This window comes from Anomaloglossus baeobatrachus, chromosome 10, assembly GCF_048569485.1.
Source record: "Anomaloglossus baeobatrachus isolate aAnoBae1 chromosome 10, aAnoBae1.hap1, whole genome shotgun sequence".
NCBI lineage: Eukaryota > Metazoa > Chordata > Amphibia > Anura > Aromobatidae > Anomaloglossus > Anomaloglossus baeobatrachus.
In genome coordinates, this window is record NC_134362.1 from 68,221,254 (window position 1) to 68,242,398 (window position 21,145).

The 21,145-nt window shown below is 44.3% G+C and overlaps 1 protein-coding gene across 1 annotated transcript in view; it reads left to right on the forward strand.

Annotated features, from left to right (window-relative positions):
* The window catches only part of TH (tyrosine hydroxylase), a 54,146-nt gene extending 36,334 nt beyond the window's left edge, over positions 1 to 17,812 (forward strand). Inside the window, exons 7-13 of the mRNA XM_075326990.1 lie at positions 561 to 706; positions 8,691 to 8,826; positions 9,589 to 9,658; positions 12,360 to 12,416; positions 13,717 to 13,812; positions 14,864 to 14,997; positions 17,310 to 17,812. Coding sequence (XP_075183105.1) covers positions 561 to 706; positions 8,691 to 8,826; positions 9,589 to 9,658; positions 12,360 to 12,416; positions 13,717 to 13,812; positions 14,864 to 14,997; positions 17,310 to 17,469 — 799 coding nt within the window. The 3' untranslated portion in view covers positions 17,470 to 17,812. The remainder of the gene's footprint in view (positions 1 to 560; positions 707 to 8,690; positions 8,827 to 9,588; positions 9,659 to 12,359; positions 12,417 to 13,716; positions 13,813 to 14,863; positions 14,998 to 17,309) is intronic.
* The last annotated feature ends 3,333 nt before the right edge of the window (positions 17,813 to 21,145 follow it).

The window sequence follows — 21,145 nt, forward strand, 5'->3', positions numbered from 1 at the left end:
CTAGGTCCATCTAGTTCAACCTTCCTCCACCAACTATATATTTTGTCACTAAGTCATTTATAACCAACAATGTTGTATGTACTGAGGAAATCATCCAGCCCTTTTTTAAAAGCTGTTATAGTATCTGCCATTACTACCTCTTGTGGTAGTGTATTCCACAGTCTGACTGCTCTAACTGTAAAGAACCCTTTCCTATTTAGCTGCCGGAATTGCCTTTCTTCCACTCGCAGTGAATGCCCCCTGCTCCTTAGTATTGTCTTTGGAAGGAATAAGTCATGTGCCAGTCCTTTATATTGACCACACATGAATTTATGCATATAAATGATATCTCCTGTGAAACGTGAAGCCTAACTTTCCAACCTGTCATCATATCGGAGGCCTTCTATTCCTTGTAATAATCTAGTTACCCACCTTTGAACTGACTCTAACTTCTGAATGTCCTTTCTAAAATGTGGAGCCCAAAACTGGATCCCATATTCCAGATGTGGCCTTACAAGTGATTTATAGAGGGGTAACAATACGTTGGGAATTAGTTATGTTTCTTCTTCTAATATTGGCAGGAAGGAGGTGTACTCTACGCTGAAAAGTCTTTACCCAACACATGCATGTAAGGAGCACCTACAAGCTTTTCATCTGCTAGAGACCCATAGCGGATACAGCGAGGACAACATCCCACAGCTACAGGACGTGTCCTGCTTTCTAAAAGGTGATATAGATGGGAAATATGTAATATAATGAGTTTTCAGCTGATTGTCCATGCATCCCTGCTCTTCTAGAACAGTAAAAGATAGATAGATAGATAGATAAGAAAAACACAGGACTTACAGCACTCAATGTAAAAAGGTGCATATCTGTTCATGTCATAGAAAAGCAAAAAAAGGTTACAGCCGCACACTGAAATGTCAACATTTTCAACTTTCACAACAGATAATTTTTTTAGATGTTTAGTATATGAAAAATGGCCATTTTACATACCTGCCCAGTAGCCACGTCAAGGCAATTTCATTATACAGGGTCTTACTCTTTGTACTTTTTTGCGTCTGACTGGGTTTAAAAAAAAATCTACATGTTTGGGTGAAGATAGACCCACTACTAAATAATAAAAGCACCTGTGGCTAATGGGGGAGGGGGATTGGGTCATATTCAGTCTAATGGACATGGTTCCATATGAATACAAGAAAAAAACAAGACTTACAGCACTCCATGTGAACAGGTGCATATCTGTTCATAAAATACAGAAGCAAAAAAAGGTTTTTAACATTTAGTAGTGGGTCCATCTTTGCCCAAACATTTAGTAGTTTTTTTTAAACAAAAACCCAATTAGAGGCAGAAAGAAAGAGTAGGACTCAGTATAATTAGGTTGCCTTGACGTGGCTACTGGGCAGGCATGTAAAATGGCCATTTTTCAAATGCTAAACATCTAAAAAACAATTATTAGATGTGTTTTGAAAGTTGACAATTTTGGCATTTCAGTGTTGACTGTAACCTTTTTTTGCTTTTAAAATACCAAGTTTAGGTTTGAGTGTAAGGTTAATGTTTGCTACATCTGTAGATAAAAAACCCCCCAGCAATGTCAAGAAAATGAGAAAATGCACATCCATGAAATAGTGAATAAACAAACACCTATGATTACCATGTGTCTCACCCACAACACATATAAGTGTATATTGCTGGGTGAACTCTTTTTATTTGCCATTGACCACTGTACTTTTTTATTTATTTGTCATTATTCATTTCTGCATTTTGTCAAATGTCAAAACATTTCAGGGAAGAAGATAATCTTTTAAATTTGCTCTTTTAAAGATTATATTTTCTTCTTGACATGTTTTATATAAAATAATATACAACTTTTTAATGTCTTCTTTCATCTTATGACCTGTCATGTATTTCATTGGGTTTACTAAAAACGTGTCTTTGTGGTTGCTGTGATTTTATTGAAATGTAACCTGATAAAGCTTCGGTCCAATAAAAAAAAAAACAACTAATTATTGTTGTGTTTGATGCATGTTGTAATCAGTGGATATAGTTGGATTTAGAGACTAGAAGAAAGTTTTTTTATCCCTCAGTTTTCAATTTTTTTTCAAAGCGGCATGTACCGCTTATAAACTGGAATATGGCACCACCTGCTGGTAATATTGTAAACTGCAATTGTCAATTATGTACTGTAGTATGATTGATCTGGGTTAGCTTTAAAAAAGCATAGTGCAACCAATATTGTAAAGGAAAAATAGCATGGCATATATGATGCAGGCATTTTCCTATACATTTAAATATAACACAGTGATATTATGAGATATGAAGTTATTATTCTTTTTTTGCATCATTCTATTTATTTTATTCCAAATACGTTGGCTTAATCTTCTTTGCTGGTGATGTCTGTGTTATTGAAATTATTCTGTTATCTTTTTTGCACATATTAGAAGAAAAATACAGCAGTCAAGATCTAGGATTATTCCATCTTTAGGCTACAACTAGCTGTAGTACCCGGACTTTGCCCGGGATAGTAACTGTCTCTCTGTCTCTCCCCCAGTCTCTGTCTGTGTGTCACTGTCTGTCTCTTTCCTTGTCTGCCTGTGTCTATGTATCTGTCTGTCTATTTCTATCTCTGTCTGTCTCTGTATCAGTCTATCTGTCTCCATCTCTGTGTCTATCTGTCTCTCTATCTCTGTGTCTGTCTATCTGTCTCTTTCCAGGTCTGTCTCTTTCCAGGTCTGTCTCTTTCCAGGTCTGTCTCTTTCCTCGTCTGTCTCTTTCCCCGTCTGTCTCTTTCCCCGTCTGTCTCTTTCCCCGTCTGTCTCTTTCCCCGTCTGTCTCTTTCCCCGTCTGTCTCTTTCCAGGTCTGTCTCTTTTCCGGTCTATCTCTTTCCCCACCTCTCTCTGTCTGTTTCTTTCCAGGTCTATCTCTTTCCAGGTCTGCCTCTTTCCAGGTCTGCCTCTTTCAAGGTCTGTCTCTTTCCCAGTCTGTATCTTTCCTTGTCTGTTTTTGTCTGTCTCTCTGTCTGTCTCTTTCGAGGTCTGTTTCTTTCCAGATCTGTCTCTTTCGAGAACTGTTTCTTTCCCCTTCCATCTCTTTCTCTGTCTGTCTCTTTCCCCTTCTGTCTCTTTCCCCGTCTGTCTCTTTCCCTGTCTGTCTCTTTCCCTGTCTGTCTCTTTCCCTGTCTGTCTCTTTCCCCGTCTGTCTTTTTCCCCATATGTCTCTTTCCCCGTCTGTCTCTTTCCCTGTCTGTCTCTTTCCCCGTCTGTCTCTTTCCCCGTCTGTCTCTTTCCCCGTCTGTCTCTTTCCCTGTCTGTCGCTTTTCCTGTCTCTTTCCCTGTCTGTCTTTGTCCATCTCTTTGTCTGTCTTTTCCTGTCTGTCTCTTTCCCTGTCTGCCTGTCTCTGTCTGTCTCTTTCCTTCTCTGTCTCTATTTCTCTGTCTCTTTCCCCGTCTGTCTCTATCAAGGTCTATCTCTTTCCCCATCTATTTTTGTCTGTCTCCTCTTCCCTGTCTGCCTGTCTCTGTCCCTGTCTGTCTGTCTCTTTCCAGGTCTGTCTCTTTCCAGGTCTGTCTCATTCCAGGTCTGTCTCTTTCCATGTCTGTCTCTTTCCAGGTCTGTCTCTGACTGTCTCTTTCACCGTCTGTCTCTTTCACCATCTGTCTGAAAGACGCTCGTCACTAGTTACGAGTACCGAGCACCCGAGCATGGTAGTGTTCGCTCATCACTAGTTACGAGTACCGAGTACCTGAGCATGGTAGTGCTCACTCATCACTAGTTAGGAGTACCGAGCACCCGAGCATGGTAGTGCTCACTCATCACTAGTTGTGAGTACTGAGCACCCGAGCATGGTAGTGCTCACTCATCACTAGATATGAGTATCGAGCACCCGAGCATGGTAGTGCTTGCTCATCACTAGTTACGAGTACAGAGGACCCGAGCATGGTAGTGCCCGCTCATCACTAGTTAAGAGTACCGAGCACCCGAGCATGGTAGTTCTCATATCACTAGTTATGGGTATCGAGCACCCGAGCATGGTAGTGATCACTCATCACTGGTTATGAGTACTGAGCACCCGAGCATGGTAGTGCCCGCTGATCACTAGTTACGAGTACAGAACACCCGAGTATGGTAGTGTTCGCTGATCACTAGTTACCAGTACTGAGCACCTGAGCATGGTAGTGTGACGCCCTGGACAAGTCAGGTCATCACAGAACAACACCAACACACCCCACACCCTGGTTAGGCACACCAAAGCCAAACACAAAACCCTTGTTGCCTTCCTCCAGGGGCTGATGTCCACACCCGGGGGTGGGCCAGGCGGTTTGTCCCGCCCACCGAGGAGTTCACAGTCCTGGAGGCGGAAAAAGGAAAGAGGACAGATAGAGCAGGGCCGGCGTCAGCACGCGGCATACCTGGGCAAATGCCGGGGCCCTGGAGAGCCGGGGGGGCCCACTCGGCCTCGTCAGTTCTGGTGCCCCTTGGCCGGGGCCCCCTCGCCTTAGTTCTGCTGCCCCCGGGCCGAGTTCCGCAGTCCTCGGCAGGAATCTGCAGCGCCGTCCCTTTAAGGCGCGCAGACTTCCTGGTTTGAACTTCATCTGTGGGCGGAGCTACCGACCGGCCTGCTCAGTCCCACAGATGAAGGAGTTGCAGTGCCAGCCAGCGACCCCCAGCACAGCTCTTCTCTCCGGCGCTGTGTGGGCCCCCTCTCCGGCGCTGTGTGGGCCCCCTCTCCGGCGCTGTGTGGGCCCCCTCTCCGGCGCTGTGTGGGCCCCCTCTCCGGCGCTGTGTGGGCCCCCTCTCCGGCGCTGTGTGGGCCCCCTCTCCGGCGCTTTGTGGGCCCCCTCTCCACCGTGACCTGAGAGGTATGTGCCCTCCCCGCCCCCGATTTATGGGCCCTGGGGAGCTGTATGGGCTTCTCCCCCCTTAGGTGTATGCCCTGCCCCCCGGTGCTGTATGTGCTGGCCCCTGGAGCTGTGTGTGTGGGCCCCACAGAGCTACGTGTGTGTCTGTATGTATGTAGCAGAGCTATGTCTGTATGTATGTAGCAGAACTATATGTGTATGTATGTAGCAGATTCATGTATGTATGTAGCAGAGCTATGTATGTATGTAGCAGATTCATGTATGTATGTAGCAGAGCTATGTGTGTATGTATGTAGCAGAGCTGTGTATGTATGTAGCAGAGCTATGTGTGTATGTATGTAGCAGAGCTGTGTATGTATGTAGCAGAGCTATGTGTGTATGTATGTAGCAGATTCATGTATGTATGTAGCAGAGCTATGTGTGTATGTATGTAGCAGAGCTGTGTATGTATGTAGCAGAGCTATGTGTGTATGTATGTAGCAGAGCTGTGTATGTATGTAGCAGAGCTATGTGTGTATGTATGTAGCAGATTCATGTATGTATGTAGCAGAGCTATGTATGTAGCAGAGCTATGTGTGTGTGTATGTATGTAGCAGAGCTATGTGTGTATGTATGTAGCAGAGCTATGTGTGTATGTATGTAGCAGATTCATGTATGTATGTAGCAGAGCTATGTGTATGTATGTGTGTAGCAGAGCTATGTGTGTATGTATGCAGCAGAGCTATGTGTGTATGTATGTAGCAGAGCTATGTGTGTATGTATGTAGCAGATTCATGTATGTATGTAGCAGAGCTGTGTGTATGTATGTAGCAGAGCTATGTGTGTATGTATGTAGCAGAGCTATGTGTGTATGTATGTAGCAGAGCTATGTGTGTATGTATGTAGCAGATTCATGTATGTATGTAGCAGAGCTATATGTATGTATGTAGCAGAGCTATGTATGTAGCAGAGCTATGTATGTAGCAGAGCTATGTGTGTATGTATGTAGCAGAGCTATGTGTGTATGTATCCAGCAGAGCTGTGTATGTATGTAGCAGAGCTATGTGTGTATGTATGTAGCAGAGCTATGTGTGTATGTATGTAGCAGAGCTATGTGTGTATGTATGTAGCAGAGCTATGTGTGTATGTATGTAGCAGAGCTATGTGTGTATGTATGTAGCAGAGCTATGTGTGTATGTATGTAGCAGAGCTATGTGTGTATGTATGTAGCAGAGCTATGTGTGTATGTATGTAGCAGATTCATGTATGTATGTAGCAGAGCTATATGTATGTATGTAGCAGAGCTATGTATGTAGCAGAGCTATGTATGTAGCAGAGCTATGTGTGTATGTATGTAGCAGAGCTATGTGTGTATGTATGTAGCAGAGCTATGTGTGTATGTATTCAGCAGAGCTGTGTATGTATGTAGCAGAGCTATGTGTGTATGTATCCAGCAGAGCTGTGTGTGTATGTAGCAGAGCTATGTGTGTATGTATGTAGTAGAGCTATGTGTGTATGTATCCAGCAGAGCTGTGTGTGTATGTAGCAGAGCTATGAGTGTATGTAGCAGAGCTATGAGTGTATGTAGCAGAGCTATGTGTGTATGTATGTAGCAGAGCTATGTGTGTATGTATCCAGCAGAGCTGTGTGTGTATGTAGCAGAGCTATGAGTGTATGTAGCAGAGCTATGTGTGTATGTATGTAGCAGAGCTATGTGTGTATGTATCCAGCAGAGCTGTGTGTGTATGTAGCAGAGCTATGTGTGTATGTATGTAGTAGAGCTATGTGTGTATGTATCCAGCAGAGCTGTGTGTGTATGTGGCAGAGCTGTGTGTGTATGTAGCAGAGCTATGTGTGTATGTATGTAGTAGAGCTATGTGTGTATGTATCCAGCAGAGCTGTGTGTGTATGTAGCAGAGCTATGAGTGTATGTAGCAGAGCTATGTGTGTATGTATGTAGCAGAGCTATGTCTGTATGTATCCAGCAGAGCTGTGTGTGTCTGTATGTATGTATCCAGCAGAGCTGTGTGTGTGTGTCTGTATGCATGTATGATGTGTATCTATGTATGTCAGTGTATATGACTGTATAGATATGTCAGTTCTATACGTATTTTTGTGAGTTTGTCTTTAAATATGTATATGTATGTGTACGTATGTGTGTGTCTGCGTGTGGATGGGGCCCACCGGGACTCTTCCGCCCGGGGCCCACAAAAACCTGGAGCCGGCCCTGAGATAGAGTTTGAAGTGGAAAGGAGAGGAGTGAAGTGGCAAGAGAGCAGACAGAAAGTGGTCCGGGTGTGTGGCCCGGACGGTACAGCAAGGTTGGCAGACGGTGGTGACCGTCTGCAGGAGAGGCCGATTGGAGTGAACCGTAAGGACCGTGGACGGGCGGTGGCCCGGCGGTACCGGACCGGTGAACAAAGAGAAGCCAGCACCATCCGGCAGGGCTTACGGACCCCGACAAGGCTATGAGTCGCCGTTGAATTTGTCAAATCCGTTAGCGAAGGGAACCTCCTGGGTTTCCCAGCAGCCAAGTCCCGATAGAAGGCGACAGCTCAAACCGAAAAGGGAAACACAGTCACCGCCAAGGCTAAAGTTTCCAGGGCCAGAGCCTGCGGGCAAAAGGGGCTCCTTCAACACCCATCCAAGCTGGGGAGCGGGTTACCGGTGGGAACCCATTGGAACCGTACACACTACACAGGTGCAGGGAAAGGCAGTCACCATCAACCTGCCGGGAGGAGAAATACCGCAGCCATCTGTGGGACCCATCCATCCAGCTGTTTGTTTTACCGGAGACTGTGTATTCGTTACTGGCTGAGTGAGTACCACCGTGCCGTGCGGCACAGCGCTGCCCCCGCGACCCTGCACCTCACCAGGCTCCGTAGCCCGCCTGCCAAACATCCCTACTCCTCACCGGGCCCCGGGACAACCTATCCCCGTACCCATGGAGGGAAGAACCAACATCCAAGCTGCTCCCCGTCATCGCTCCCGGGATCCCCGTTCAGAGCAGCGGTGGTGTCTCCAATATCACCACAACCGTGGGTGGCGTCACGGACAATCAATCCCCAAAACCATTCCCCTTTTCACTCATGGGCGAGGAACGCCGCTCGAGTCCCCGGGATACGGCCCATCGCTCGATCCACCGAGCAGCAGCAGCAGCAGCCGGACCCGAGCAGTGGGTGAGCGCAGCGCCCCCTCCTCCGCCCGCGACAGTAGTGTTCGCTGATCACTAGTTACGAGTACAGAGCACCCGAACATGGTAGTGTTCTCTCATCACTAGTTATGGGTATCGAGCACCCGAGCATGGTAGTGCTCACTCATCATAGCTACAATAAAACATCTGTGTACTGTCCCTTTTTATTCACAGACAGCTCACCGACGCATAGACTTTCATTGATCCATACTCACACTAGTTTTAAAATTGTATCTATGTCTGGTCTGTGATATTGGGAGCATGTGCTAGTCTCATCCTTTTTGCAGATCAGACTAGGAATATAGGGTTTCATATATTCACTTGAAAAGCGCCATGGAATAAATGTCGCTATAATAATAAATAATAATAATAATATAGAATGGATGACACAATGAAGATGTACTTTGCATTTCAGTTTTCCATCCGTGTTTCATACGTTTTTTACTGATCCATTTAATAAGTTCAGGCAATCTACCTGCTTCAGTGAAAAAAAAATAATGGATACAACTAGGCAGTTGAATACCTGAAATGAATATCTTTCCATTCTCTATGATAGTAACACACAGATGTGTGAATGCAGCCTTAGGTGATGTTATTTTCTTTCTGTTTTGCAAACCCTTATAAATGAACTGATTCCACCGGGACCGATCCTGATTTGTGTCTTGTCTCCTTCTCACAGAACAGACTGGGTTCCAGCTACGTCCGGTGGCCGGCCTTCTATCTGCCCGTGACTTCCTCTCTAGTTTGGCTTTTCGTGTTTTCCAGTGCACCCAGTATATTCGACATGCCTCGTCTCCCATGCACTCTCCAGAGCCGTATGTAAAAAATAAATGTTGGTACCATAATTGACAGATTTTTGGCACTAGTTTTATGGGTCTTTCAGAAGTTTGTGCAATTTGGTCCAATATTGGATCGCAATGCACACAGTGTCTGTGGCTCTCCCGATCCAACCATGACAGCCTGATCAAAGTATATGAAGCTGTCACACTCAGGTCTGGAGAGCCACGACCAGTCCACTCATTGCCATCTGACATTGAACCGAATTGCACAGATGTCAGAAAGAGCCCTTAGCAACAATGAGCCATTTTGCCAAAAGAGTACAGTTGAAATCATTAGGAGTGGAGGTCTCTGTAAGCACCAAGTCCATATTCCTGGGGGAACAAGGTCATGATATGTCCTTTAAAGTCAATGGAGAATTAGGTAAGACCAAATATTTGGCTATAATGTATTTTGTCAGTACATATAGATATATATCCAGTCGTCCGTCTCTAGAATCCACTTTACATAGAAGATTTGTGAAGCTAAGATCTAATGGTCATTTCCTTCAGTCGATCGCTGTGCTCGGCAGGGGCATCATTGTAGGTATTTACATTACATTAACGATGGCAGTACAATCAATGAAGATCTAATATCTGACCGGTGTAATTAGGTTATGTCTACCATAACTGTAAAAGGTTTCATCAATTGAGTTACCAGATAAAGATGAAGTCAATACTCAGTGTGTGACGGTGTGAGTCCATATATAAGCATAACCAGAATATGATATCCAACTTCACTTCTCACACCCTTCTCTGCAGGGATTGCTGTCATGAGCTGCTCGGACATGTTCCTATGTTGGCTGATAAAACATTTGCTCAGTTTTCACAGGTACGTTTCAAGAGTTTTACTAAAAATTAACACTGATCTGAATCCAACAAATGGAGTTGTGCAGCTAATTTCCTTAAAGGGAACCGGTCACCAGGTTTTCCATATAAAACTATCATGGTCTGGTCTGATGGGTGTCACTGGTCTCTGTTGGGCGTCTCCTGTGTACCCGCAATTGCCAGCCTTCCCTGCAAATGCCAACTTTTTGTGCAATCGCCAGCCCTCCCTACAACCCCACAAGCTCTCCATACAATCGCCAGCTTTCCACATAATTGGCAGCCCCCCTGCAATTGACAGTCTACCCTGCAATTAAAAAAGGCGGGAGCCCGCGTTATTTTTTTTTAATCTTTACAGTTCACAGAAGCGTACAGACATCTTCAGCATGCAATAAAGTTTGCTGATTAGCGGATTGATTCACCACATATTATGAGCATATGTCGCGGGCGGAGAGGGGTTCTTCGGGAACGCCGCTCGCCTCGGGGGATTCGCTGGCGCTCGGGTCCGGTGCTTCCGCTGGGTGGCTCGAGTGGGGCCGGACCTGGGGCTCGAGCAGCGCCTCCTCGCCCACGAGTGAAAAGGGGAGGTTTGGTGGTGGGATGTCGGTTGTGACGCCACCCACGGGGTTGTGGTGATGGTGGGCACCACTGCTGCTGGTGACAGGGGTTCCCGGGAGCGATGGCGGGGAGCAGCTGAGGTGTTGGCCCCTCTGTGGGTAGGGGCTGTTGGTCCCGGGGCCCAAGTTGGGGAGGAGTTGGGAGCCGGTGGGTAGGGGATAGGTGCAGGTGCCGATGCGGGGAGGCCGCGCGGCAGCGGGGTCAGCGTTACGGTGCAGCGTTGTGCCGGATGGCACTGGTGTACTCACTCAGATAGTCAATAACAGAGTCTCTGGTAAACCAAACAGCTGGATGGACGGGACCCGCAGCTGGCTGCTGTGTCTTCTTTTTTCCCGGGCGGGTTGGTGGCGGCTGTCTTTCCCTGCACCTGTTTGTATGTGTTTGACCCCTATGGATTCCCACGGGTGGTCCGCTCCCCGGCTTGTACGTGTCAGGAGAGCCCGTTTTGCCCGCAGGCGTTGGCTCTTGGATCTCTGACCATTGGCGGTGGCTCTTATCCGGACTGGTTGGACGGTTGCCTTCTAACGGGACTTGGGTGGGAATGAACCCCTGAGGTCCAGACCGCAATCAGAGAATTCGACTTTTACGACGGCTTCCAAGCCTAGTCGGGGTCTGAGTACCCTGCCTTGCTGCTTAGCTTCACTCCGCTCCCGGACCCTGGTCCTACGGTTCCGCAGACGTCCGCTAACTCCTGCAGACGGCCACCACCGTCTGCCAACCTTGCTGATGGTGCCTGGGCTCCGACCCAGACACACACAGTCTCTCCACTTCAACCTCCAAAACTAGACTAACTGGCTTTTCCCGCCTCCAGGCCTGTGAACTCCTCGGTGGGCGTGGCCAACCACCTGGCTCCGCCCCACCTGGTGTGGACATTAGCCCCTGGAGGGAGGCAACAAGGATTTTTAGGTTGACGGGTGTTCCCTACCAGGGGAGGGGGTGTGTGTGTGTGTTGTTCTACTGTGACCCCTGGGGTCCAGGGCGTCACACTTACAAACACTATCAGATCTCTGAACTCGGGTACAGACGTTTTTTAAAAGTCAGTGTTTGAGTTTGTGCCCCAAACACCCAGTGTCCGTTACGAACCCCTGTACTTTACCGTTTTGGTTCACTCATCCGTAGTCATCTCCTGAGCACTTTTCCAATATTTTTCTGTCTTTTCAGTTTTTTGGGTATTCGTTTTTACTGCTGTTTTCCAGAACTTTTCTTAAACTCCTCTTACCAATGAAGAAACTACTAGTAGTTTTTCAAGCAAACACATAGATGCTCAAAAACATGCTCGGGTGTCTTGCAGACATGTTTTCAACATTTGCATTGACTTGTATCGTAAAGTATAGAGCAAGCAGTAGATGTTTGAAGAATGGAACACTCACTACTCTAACCGGCTGGTGTATTTTTGGAAGCGGCTAAAATTCGCTCAAAAAAACTGAACATATACAGTATATATATAAATTATATATTTATATGTGATAACGACTTGCTGTTCATATGTTCAGGCTTTTGAGTGTCTTTTAACCTCTTCCAATTTCCAAAGTGGCCAAGCAGATAAATGAAGTGAGCGGACTATTCTTCAGGGAATGTTCTGCTCTGCACTCTATAATGCAAATCAATGGGAAGGCTCAGAAGATGCCCAAATGTCTTAATGATCATTTTGTCAGCGTTATTGCTTCACAGACTGCTAACAAGGTTTTCATTGCTGAATAGAATTTAAAAAAGTCTGGAAAAGCCCTAAAAAACCTGTTGGAGGTCAAAAAACATAAAAAAAGTTCAGGAAATGACCCCCCAAAAATAAAAAAGACAATTCAAGCCTACAAAATGCTAGAGAAAAAAAAGAACTAGAAAAGCAGATGTTTTAGACCCACTGAGAAAAAACCTTGTATGAACATTCGTCAAGAGGCATCATATGGTAGAAACTATTGAATTTAGTGCCAGGAGTCATGGTGAAAAGACATACACTGTATTCATGTTCTCATCTGGATGGATATAGAAGAGATATAAACAGATGTACATGACTGTATGTATACTGGCAGCATATGAAAAAAAAATTCAGATATATAAGCCTTTTTATTAATGAGTCTATATGTTTTATGAAGGACATTGGCTTGGCATCGCTTGGAGCAACAGATGAAGAAATAGAGAAACTGGCCACGGTAAGAACCAATAAAGGATGTATATGATCTGTAACAGTGGTATAACCATTGGCAAGAAATTAAGCTGCTGCTATCCAACCCTCAAGTGGTTACTATATACATTTATCCAGGTATTCACCAATGGACTATATTTCATTGGGCGTGGGAGGATCATTGTGGCTCCCAGTGGGTGGGACCTTCTCCAATCAGACACTTATCACCAATGATACATTTGTGGCTTGTAATCACCAGTAGAGGAAACTTGCTATATACTGCTTTACTGCTTTCTTGTTTAATTTGCAAAAAAAGCTGCAAAAATGCAACGTGTAAATATAGCATAAATCTATTTCAGTTGATAATACGCAAAACAAATTTTTATGTGTACCTTCATAATTGATAAAAAATGATACGTAGATACGATGTTCACAGGCAAATTATTGGAACTGTCTGCTTTAATTGATTTAATTAGTTGATAACCAACTGTGAGTATAAAGTGAAGTACTGGATTAATGTCCAGAAACTCCTCATCCGCAGGGACCTTGGTCTGAGAGATTGCCCATCCGAAGGAATATTTGAATAGTATGCCCTGTCTAACTCGTATGAAGCAATTGTCTATAATTTGTATAGGAAGAGATATTGTTTTATAGGATCCAATTAAAATTGCTTGTTCTCACCCTGAAAGTTTTTCACAACATGGCGCCCCCCTACATCTCCACCCTCATCTCTGTCTATCACCCTACCCATTCTCTACGCTCCGCAAACGACTTTCGACTAACAGCCACAACAATCAAAATCTCCAACTCCCGAATCCAAGACTTCTCCCGAGCTGCACCAATCCTCTGGAATGCTCTACCCCAACAAACTAGGATGAACCACAACTCACACAGCTTCAAACACTTCCTAAAACACATCTTTTTAGGGTGGCCTATCATACTCCTTAATCAAAGTTAATTCATATATATGCCCTCCACTATTTCTCAGAACATAATTCTCCCTCAAATGCCACTGCACCCAAAGTGTCACAAAAATTGGCTGATGATTGGCTCATGCAGCCTTTACCTATCCCACCATTTTTTGGAGATGGCCGGACCGTCATTATAAATAAGCACTTGAACCTTATATCACCCCCATCTCACTCCATTGTAGACTCTTACGAGCAGGGTTGTCTTTATTTTTGCTTTAATATTGTATCTCCTATAACTGTTACTTATATTTGTTTGTATATGAACATCTGAAGTGTAAAGTGCTGCGGAATATGTTGGTGTTCTAGAAATAAAGCTTATTGTTTTAACCTTTTGTTTTCTCCTGTATGTTGTTACAGCTCTATTGGTTTACCGTGGAGTTTGGTCTTTGCAAGCAGGATGGAGAACTGAAAGCCTACGGTGCCGGACTACTATCGTCATATGGCGAATTGCTGGTATGGATTATTCTACCATTGGAAAAGTAACATGAGTGAAATATTGGGGGTGCAGGGGTTGTAATTAGAGATGAGTGGATCCGTGTAAATTCGGTTCAACAGGTTCAGCTGGACTTTAGATAAAGTTTGGTTTGAGACCAGGACTTGACTTGAACCCCAATGGAAGTCACTTATTGGGCAGTTTGGGTCTCTACCCACATTCAGCCAGCCATAAACAGATCACTTCTGGGGGCGAGTAGGCAGGGTTTTTTCATTTTTTTTAACACACTACATCCAATCACGCTGTTGTTACCCCCAGTGTGCGCCATTCACACACTGCAAGCGGCTCCCCGTCCACTGGCGTCTGTGATTGGTTGCACTCAGATGCGCCCCCACTCTGAGTGACAGCGTTTTACTGCTTCCAATCAAAGGCGCTATGTGCGTCTAATTAACAGTAAAAATAAAGAAATAAAAGAATTTGGCTATTTTTTTTAATTATTTAAAAAAATAAAACAGCATGCCGTCCCCCCAATTTTGATATGCAGCCATGATAAAACCCGACAGCTGGGGGCTGGTATTCTCAGGCTGGGGAGAGCCATGATTATTGGGAGCCCCCTAGCCTAAAAACAGCAGCTTTCATCACTTTATTGACCCCTAAAGTACCCCTGCAGGTCCGATGTAATCTACACAAGGTCCACGATGATTCAGCTTGGCTACATCTAAAGCTCACAGCGAGCACCATAGAGCATGACCGCCCGCTGTGAGGTTCAGGCAGAGAATGAGTGACCCATGCGATTAGCGGTGACACCACTCAGGTTAGTTGCGGTTTTATCTGGAGGTTCCCTCGGTCCTCCACCTGTGATTGCAGCTAACCTGATTAAAGCTGATCTCAATGAACTCTCACTGAGTTCACAGACCTGCATCTCCTGGCAGAAAACTGGGGTTTTTTGCCAAGAGATGCAGATTTGGTGCTGAAATTTTTACACCATACTTTACGGAAAAAAAAGTGCTGATGTCCATCAAAGATCATTTATTATTGTATGCTTCATGCGTTTCTCATTTTTTTTGTAAGCACTCTTTGTCTGCCGAGCCAGAAATTCGACCCTTTGATCCAGATGAAGCAGCAATTCAGCCGTATCAGGACCAGAATTACCAGTCTGTATATTTTGTATCAGAAAGTTTCACAGATGCTAAAGAAAAGCTAAGGTATGACAAATAAGAACCCCAAAAATACATACTGTACAAGTACTGGATTGAAAGGATGGGTCCTTACCCAAAAAACTCGAATTAGGCTATAATGCAATACCAGGATAATATTTTGTAAGTCATAAGTTTTAAAGGTTTTGCTAAAATGTGCCATGATGACCGAAGGAATGAGTGTAGGTTTTGCTTTCAGTGACTCTTGCCCTTTCCTCCGCTTTGGTCTCCTTAGTTCATTTTTATTCCCTCTTTACAGTGGTGTTTTCCAATGCCATCAACTCAACACATTGTGATTTCTAAAGAGGAAATGACCACGGTCCAGGATAGGATTTTAATGTTGACCACTGAAAATTATAATACCTGATTGTATAAAGCAGGTGAAGTGGTAAAATCATTTTGCATTGCCTTTTGAGCTCCTTGGTTCTCTTTCATTCTCTACTTGAGACTTTGATCATACCAGTAGCAGCCAATACACATTCTCCAGAGTCTTGGCCATACTTGTTAAATGAGTTCGCGAGTCATCACAATTCATGTAAGAAGATGAAAATGCAAACTGATAAATCGGAAACAGCTGAATGTGCTCACTCCATTGGGGGTCACAGTATTTAGATATTTGTCTATATTCACATCACATTGGGAAAAGCTCCCGACCTACACATTGAACAAGACCACAGAGTTACATCAGCTCAACATAAGTTAAGAAAGGGACCTTTTGGCCTTCTTTCATCACAAATATCTGTATAATATAAAGGCCCCCATGGATTTTAGACTAAATTTGCCCAAAGCAGCCAAAATCAGCCAACAGTCCAATGTGTATGGGGTCCTCCTGACTCTAGAATTCCAAGACAAAATTTTCACAAAAATCTTGTGAATTTACTAGATATTCAATAAAAATATCACAGACACAAAAGTCACACAAAAAAATATCTCTACACGCAGAGTCTGGTAACATATATAGGGCACAGATGGGGCAGCAAAGCAAAATTACCGAGAGGAGGGAGTCAATAGGTGCATAATCCTCCTGATTCTACCTGGACAGATGATATATAGAGAGAAGCTTCTAGTGTGTTGATGTCCAGTGGGCCATGTTTTTTGTCTCCCTGAAAACTAGCTGCTGATATATGACTCTGGCCCTGGATCACTGAAAGAGAACATAGGAGCACTCTGCGGTGCCGCATGTTGTATATGGGGGTCCTTAGTCCTGGTATATATTAAATAAAAGTTAGAAAAATCATGTTGCTATAACTTTATAGATGTAGAGATTAGAAAAGGAATTGAATCATTACAGTACATCACAAAAGTGAGTATATCACTCATATTTTTTGTAAATATTTAATTATATTTTGTCATGGGATAACACTGAAGATCTGACACTGAGATACAATGTACAGTAGTCAGTGTGCAGCTTGTATAACACTGTAAATTTGATGTCCTCTAAATAACTCAACACACATCCATTAATGTCTAAACTGCTGGAAACAAAAGTCAACACACCCTTAAGTAAAAATGGCCAAATTGTGCCCAATTAGTCATTTTTGCTCCCTGTGTGGCGGCAACCAGGTGAGGAGCACAAAGACAAGTGTGCCTACAGTCAAGTATGGTGGTAGGAGTGTCATGGTTTGGGGCTGCATGAGTGCTACCGGCTGTGGGAAGCTACAGTTCACTGTAGGAACCATGAATTTCAAATGTACTGTAATATACTGAATCAGAGCATGATCCCTTCCCTTTAGAAACTGGGCTGTAGGACAGTATTCCAACATGATATCGACCCTAAAACACACCTCCAAAAGGACCACTGCCTTGCTTAAGAAACTGAGGGTAAAGCTATGCCTCCAGACCTAAACCCTATTGAGCATCTGTGGGGCCTCCTCAATCGGAAGTTGGAGGAGCGCAAGGTCTGTAACATCCACCAGCTTTGTGATGTCGTCATGGAGGATGGAAGAGGATCCAGCGGCTCCTGTGAAGCTCTAGTGACCACCATGCCCAAGAGAGTTAAGACCGTGCTTGAACATAATGACGGCCATACAAAATATTGACACTTTGGCCACAATTTGGCCATTTTCACTTAGGGGTGTACTCAGTTTTGTTGCCAGCGGTTTTGTCATTAATTGCTGTGTGTTGAGTTGTTTAGAGGAGACCAAATTTACACTGTTATACAAGCTGCACACTGACACTGTACATTGCATCAAAGAGTCATATCTTCAGTGTTGTCCCATGAAAAGCTATAATAAAATATTTACAAAAATGAGAGGGGTGTACTTACTCCTAATAGTTTACATGAGATATCCCATAATATGTTCCTACATTCAATCTCACAGGACTTACGCGTCTCATATAAAGAGGCCCTTTGCTGTGCGGTACGACCCCTACACTTTGAGCATCGAGGTTCTGGATTCACCCAGCCGAATTCAAAGCTCCCTTGAAGAGCTGAGAGATGAGCTACAGACGCTGACTACTGCCCTCAACATTCTCTCCTAGCGGGCGACATCTATTACCCTCCGGAGGCTTCCTGGGCGCCCTGCGTGATTTCCGGTCTTCACCATCTCAGTTTCTTCGTTGTGGTCAGCTCATCTTTTTGTCTGGGAATCATTCAGTTCACCATTATGTATAAATATGAATCAATCTGCATTTTGAATAAATTGATAAATAATATGAGTATATACTGGATATGTTATGGCTTATACATATCCGCAAATCATGCTTTATGGTCTGGAAACGCTATTGTGCATGACATCCTGCTCACTTTTGCTCCTCACTTTCTGTTCTTGAATATATTTATTGTGTGTCTATATTGTTTTAAAAGATGCAATAAATAGTAATATACAACTTATAAGAAAATTATAGGATTTTTTTTTATTTTCATCATATCACTTAATGCCAGCTTAAAGTAAATTTTAGGGCTTTTACAAATATCATGGCGCTCCACTACTGGTGTTAAAGGGAATCTATCAGCAGGTTTTTTGCTACCTCATCTCAGCATGATGTAAATAAAGAGGCCTTGAGTTCAATGATGTATAACTTAGATTAGTGGCTGCAGCTGTTCTGACACAGTGAAAGATTTCAGATTTTGCATGCGTACACCGCTTACAGGCTGCCCGTGCTGACTCCCTGTATACGTAGCTAGGGTACACATCGGGTTACTAAGCAAAGCGCTTTGCTTAGTTACCCGACATTTACTCTGGCTACGTGTGCAGGGAGCCAGCGCTGGCAACCTGTAACCAGCGTACGCTGGTAACCAGGGTAAATATCGGGTAACCAAGCAAAGCACTTTACTTAGCCGATATTTACCATGGTTACCAGCGTACGCTGCTTACACAGAGTCGGTGCTCATTGGTCTCCCGCCGTCAAACACGGCGATGCATGATGCTCAGTGGGAAACCAACGAGCAAAAAATGAACCAGAACAGTATGTAATGATCAGCAATTTCACAGCAGGGGCCAGGTCGCTGCTTAGTGTCACACACAGCGAGATCACTGATGAGGTCACTGGTAAGTCACAAAACCTGTGACTCAGCAGCGATCTCGCTATGTGAGAAGTACCCCTAAGTTAACAGAGAAAGGGCTGAAATCTCTGTTTTAACACTTGCAACATGCTATTTCAGTTTACATTGCAGAAATCTGCTGACAGAGTACCTTTTAAGCTCTTTTCAAAAAGTGCGGGTGTATCCCACTACATAAATGGTAGGTGCCATCTGTACTATGCAGCTGGCATCTGCCTTCAACAGCAGCTACAGGAGCCTCTTCTCCTTCTCTTTGCTTTCTGAACTCTTCCTTGCTTACAAGTTAAAGGTAAACATTTACAATCCTCTGCAATGTAGTATAAAGGTATGTCCACACTATTAGGCTATGTGCGCACGTCGCGTAAAAACATGCAGTTACGCTGCGCTTTGTAGCGCAGCGTAACTGCATGCGTCCTGCGTCCCCTGCACAGTCTATGGAGACTGTGCAGGGGCCGTGCGCACGTGGCGTTTAAGAGCGCAGCGCTTCGGCTACTGCCGAAGCGCTGCGCAAAAAGAAGTGACATGTCACTTCTTTCCTGCGCTTTGCCGGCAGCTCCTGCTCTGTCTATGGCAGGAGCTGCAGGCAGAGCGCATGGAATCGGCGCTCACTACGGACATTTCTGCAGCGATCTAAAGCGCACATGTGCTCTTCAGATCGCTGCAGAAATTTCTGCAGGGCTTGTACGCAACGTGCGCACATAGCCTTAGTGTCTTCTGCGTTTTGGACGCGTGTTTTCTCTGCTTCCAAAATGCTGCATTGTACAGTACAATCTATTGAGCACAAAAGAAAAAAGGACTCGGCGTGCAAGGAAATAATATAAACCGTCAAGACCACAACCTCAAATACTGCATATAAAAATGATCTTTATTTATGCGATCAGATAAAAGACAGATTGGATTATCATTATTATAATTTAGTTACAAAAAATATATGTATAAGGATCATAGAGAAAAATGAGGACAAGGATAAGCAGCACATTAACCCAATCATGGAAAAAGGGTTGGTCATCAAATCACAAATGGGACATCAAAATTACTCATATAACAATCAGAGCGATGTCCCATGGGGAGGGCAAGATAGACTAGGCAGCTTAGATGAACCAAAAAATGGAGTTAGTCTCATCCATGCAGGTGGGGGCTCCGTGTATCAGATCATATATTCAAGGTAATGAACCCACCAAAAGACAAGGATAACAAATGGAATATATTTCAAATACATCTAATCAGCCAAGTCACACTTACCCATATATCAAAATGTGCCAGCCAGGTCGCAGAGTCGTGTGCCCCTACGCGTCTCGCCTAAAGCTTCATAAGGGGGATGTGTAAAGGAAAAAGTGCCAGTGAAAATTACCTAGCCAGGTGAGGCTTTTAAATCAGATCGCCAGAGCTGATAGTTCCATTCACCTATCAATCAAGCCCAGGTTATGATGCGAGTGCTCAGCAACCCGCCCACGCCCGCATCATTTCCGGCACTCCAGCTAATAGGTGAACCGAAATGTCACTTATGTCCAGATGACAGCGCGCGTGTTCATGTCTCCGCCCCCGCCCGCATCACTTCCGGCACTCCAGCAATGACATAAGTTGTCAGTGTTAAGGAGGCCATCGGGAGCGGGCGCAGGGAAGGAAAAAAACGAAAGCGCGTGCACAGGACAACGTCACGTCATAGAAGTAACGAGGGAGTGGATGAGCGCATGCGCATTTGCGTAATCAACCACTCCAACGATCATCTTAATGACAAAAAAATAACATAACCGTATTGCTGGACAGGGCTCTATATATGACATGTCTCAATATAGAATTATATGGATGTACATAAAAATTAACAATAAGGAGATATGCCCAAAGGAGAGAACAACAAATAAAAGGAATGGCAAAGAACAATAGTGGAGGATAGACAGTAATACATATATCTCTGCGCATACATGTTCATACCAGGAGAGAGAGGGAGGCCATACGACCATCAATCCTCCCAACGTACAAATATACAGTTCGTGCATAACTCCAAAAAATATCCCACAATTAGAACAACCACTAGAGTCTCTCCAAGATACATAATAGTAGCCAGAAGATTGTGTTGTAGAGATGGGCTTGATTTGATGTATAACTGGACTGGTTCTAGACCAAAAAGTGCCTCACAACTGGCAAATATAGAAATCAATGGAACCTATAAATAATCCAAGAAAAACATGAATTAAAAACAGTGCACACAAACAACAAATAAGGAAACATGAAGGGAAAGAATCATTAAAAACACCATATACTAGGGAGAATAAATCAATATCCGATTGTAAAAAGAGAAGGCTGGGCCGGATAGAATCATATCATATTTTTATTCTAGAAGGTCGCATAGAGACCGAGCGTGAGCGGAAAGCGAGTCTCTATAAAAAAGAGAAGCTAAGCTTCTCATTGAATCCACGAGGAGAGACCGTGTCCAATCTCACTATCCACTCGCACTCGCGTCTTGCCAGCGCCCTCTTATAGTCCCCACCTCGTATCCCCAGATGTACGACATCAATCCCCATAAACCTCAACTCATCGGGGTTACACCTATGATGGATTTTAAAGTGGCGAGGTATGGTCTTGAGGAGATGGATGTTTGTTTCCTCACGAGCCGCTACAATATCCCTGACGTGTTCTCTTATACGTCTACGAAAC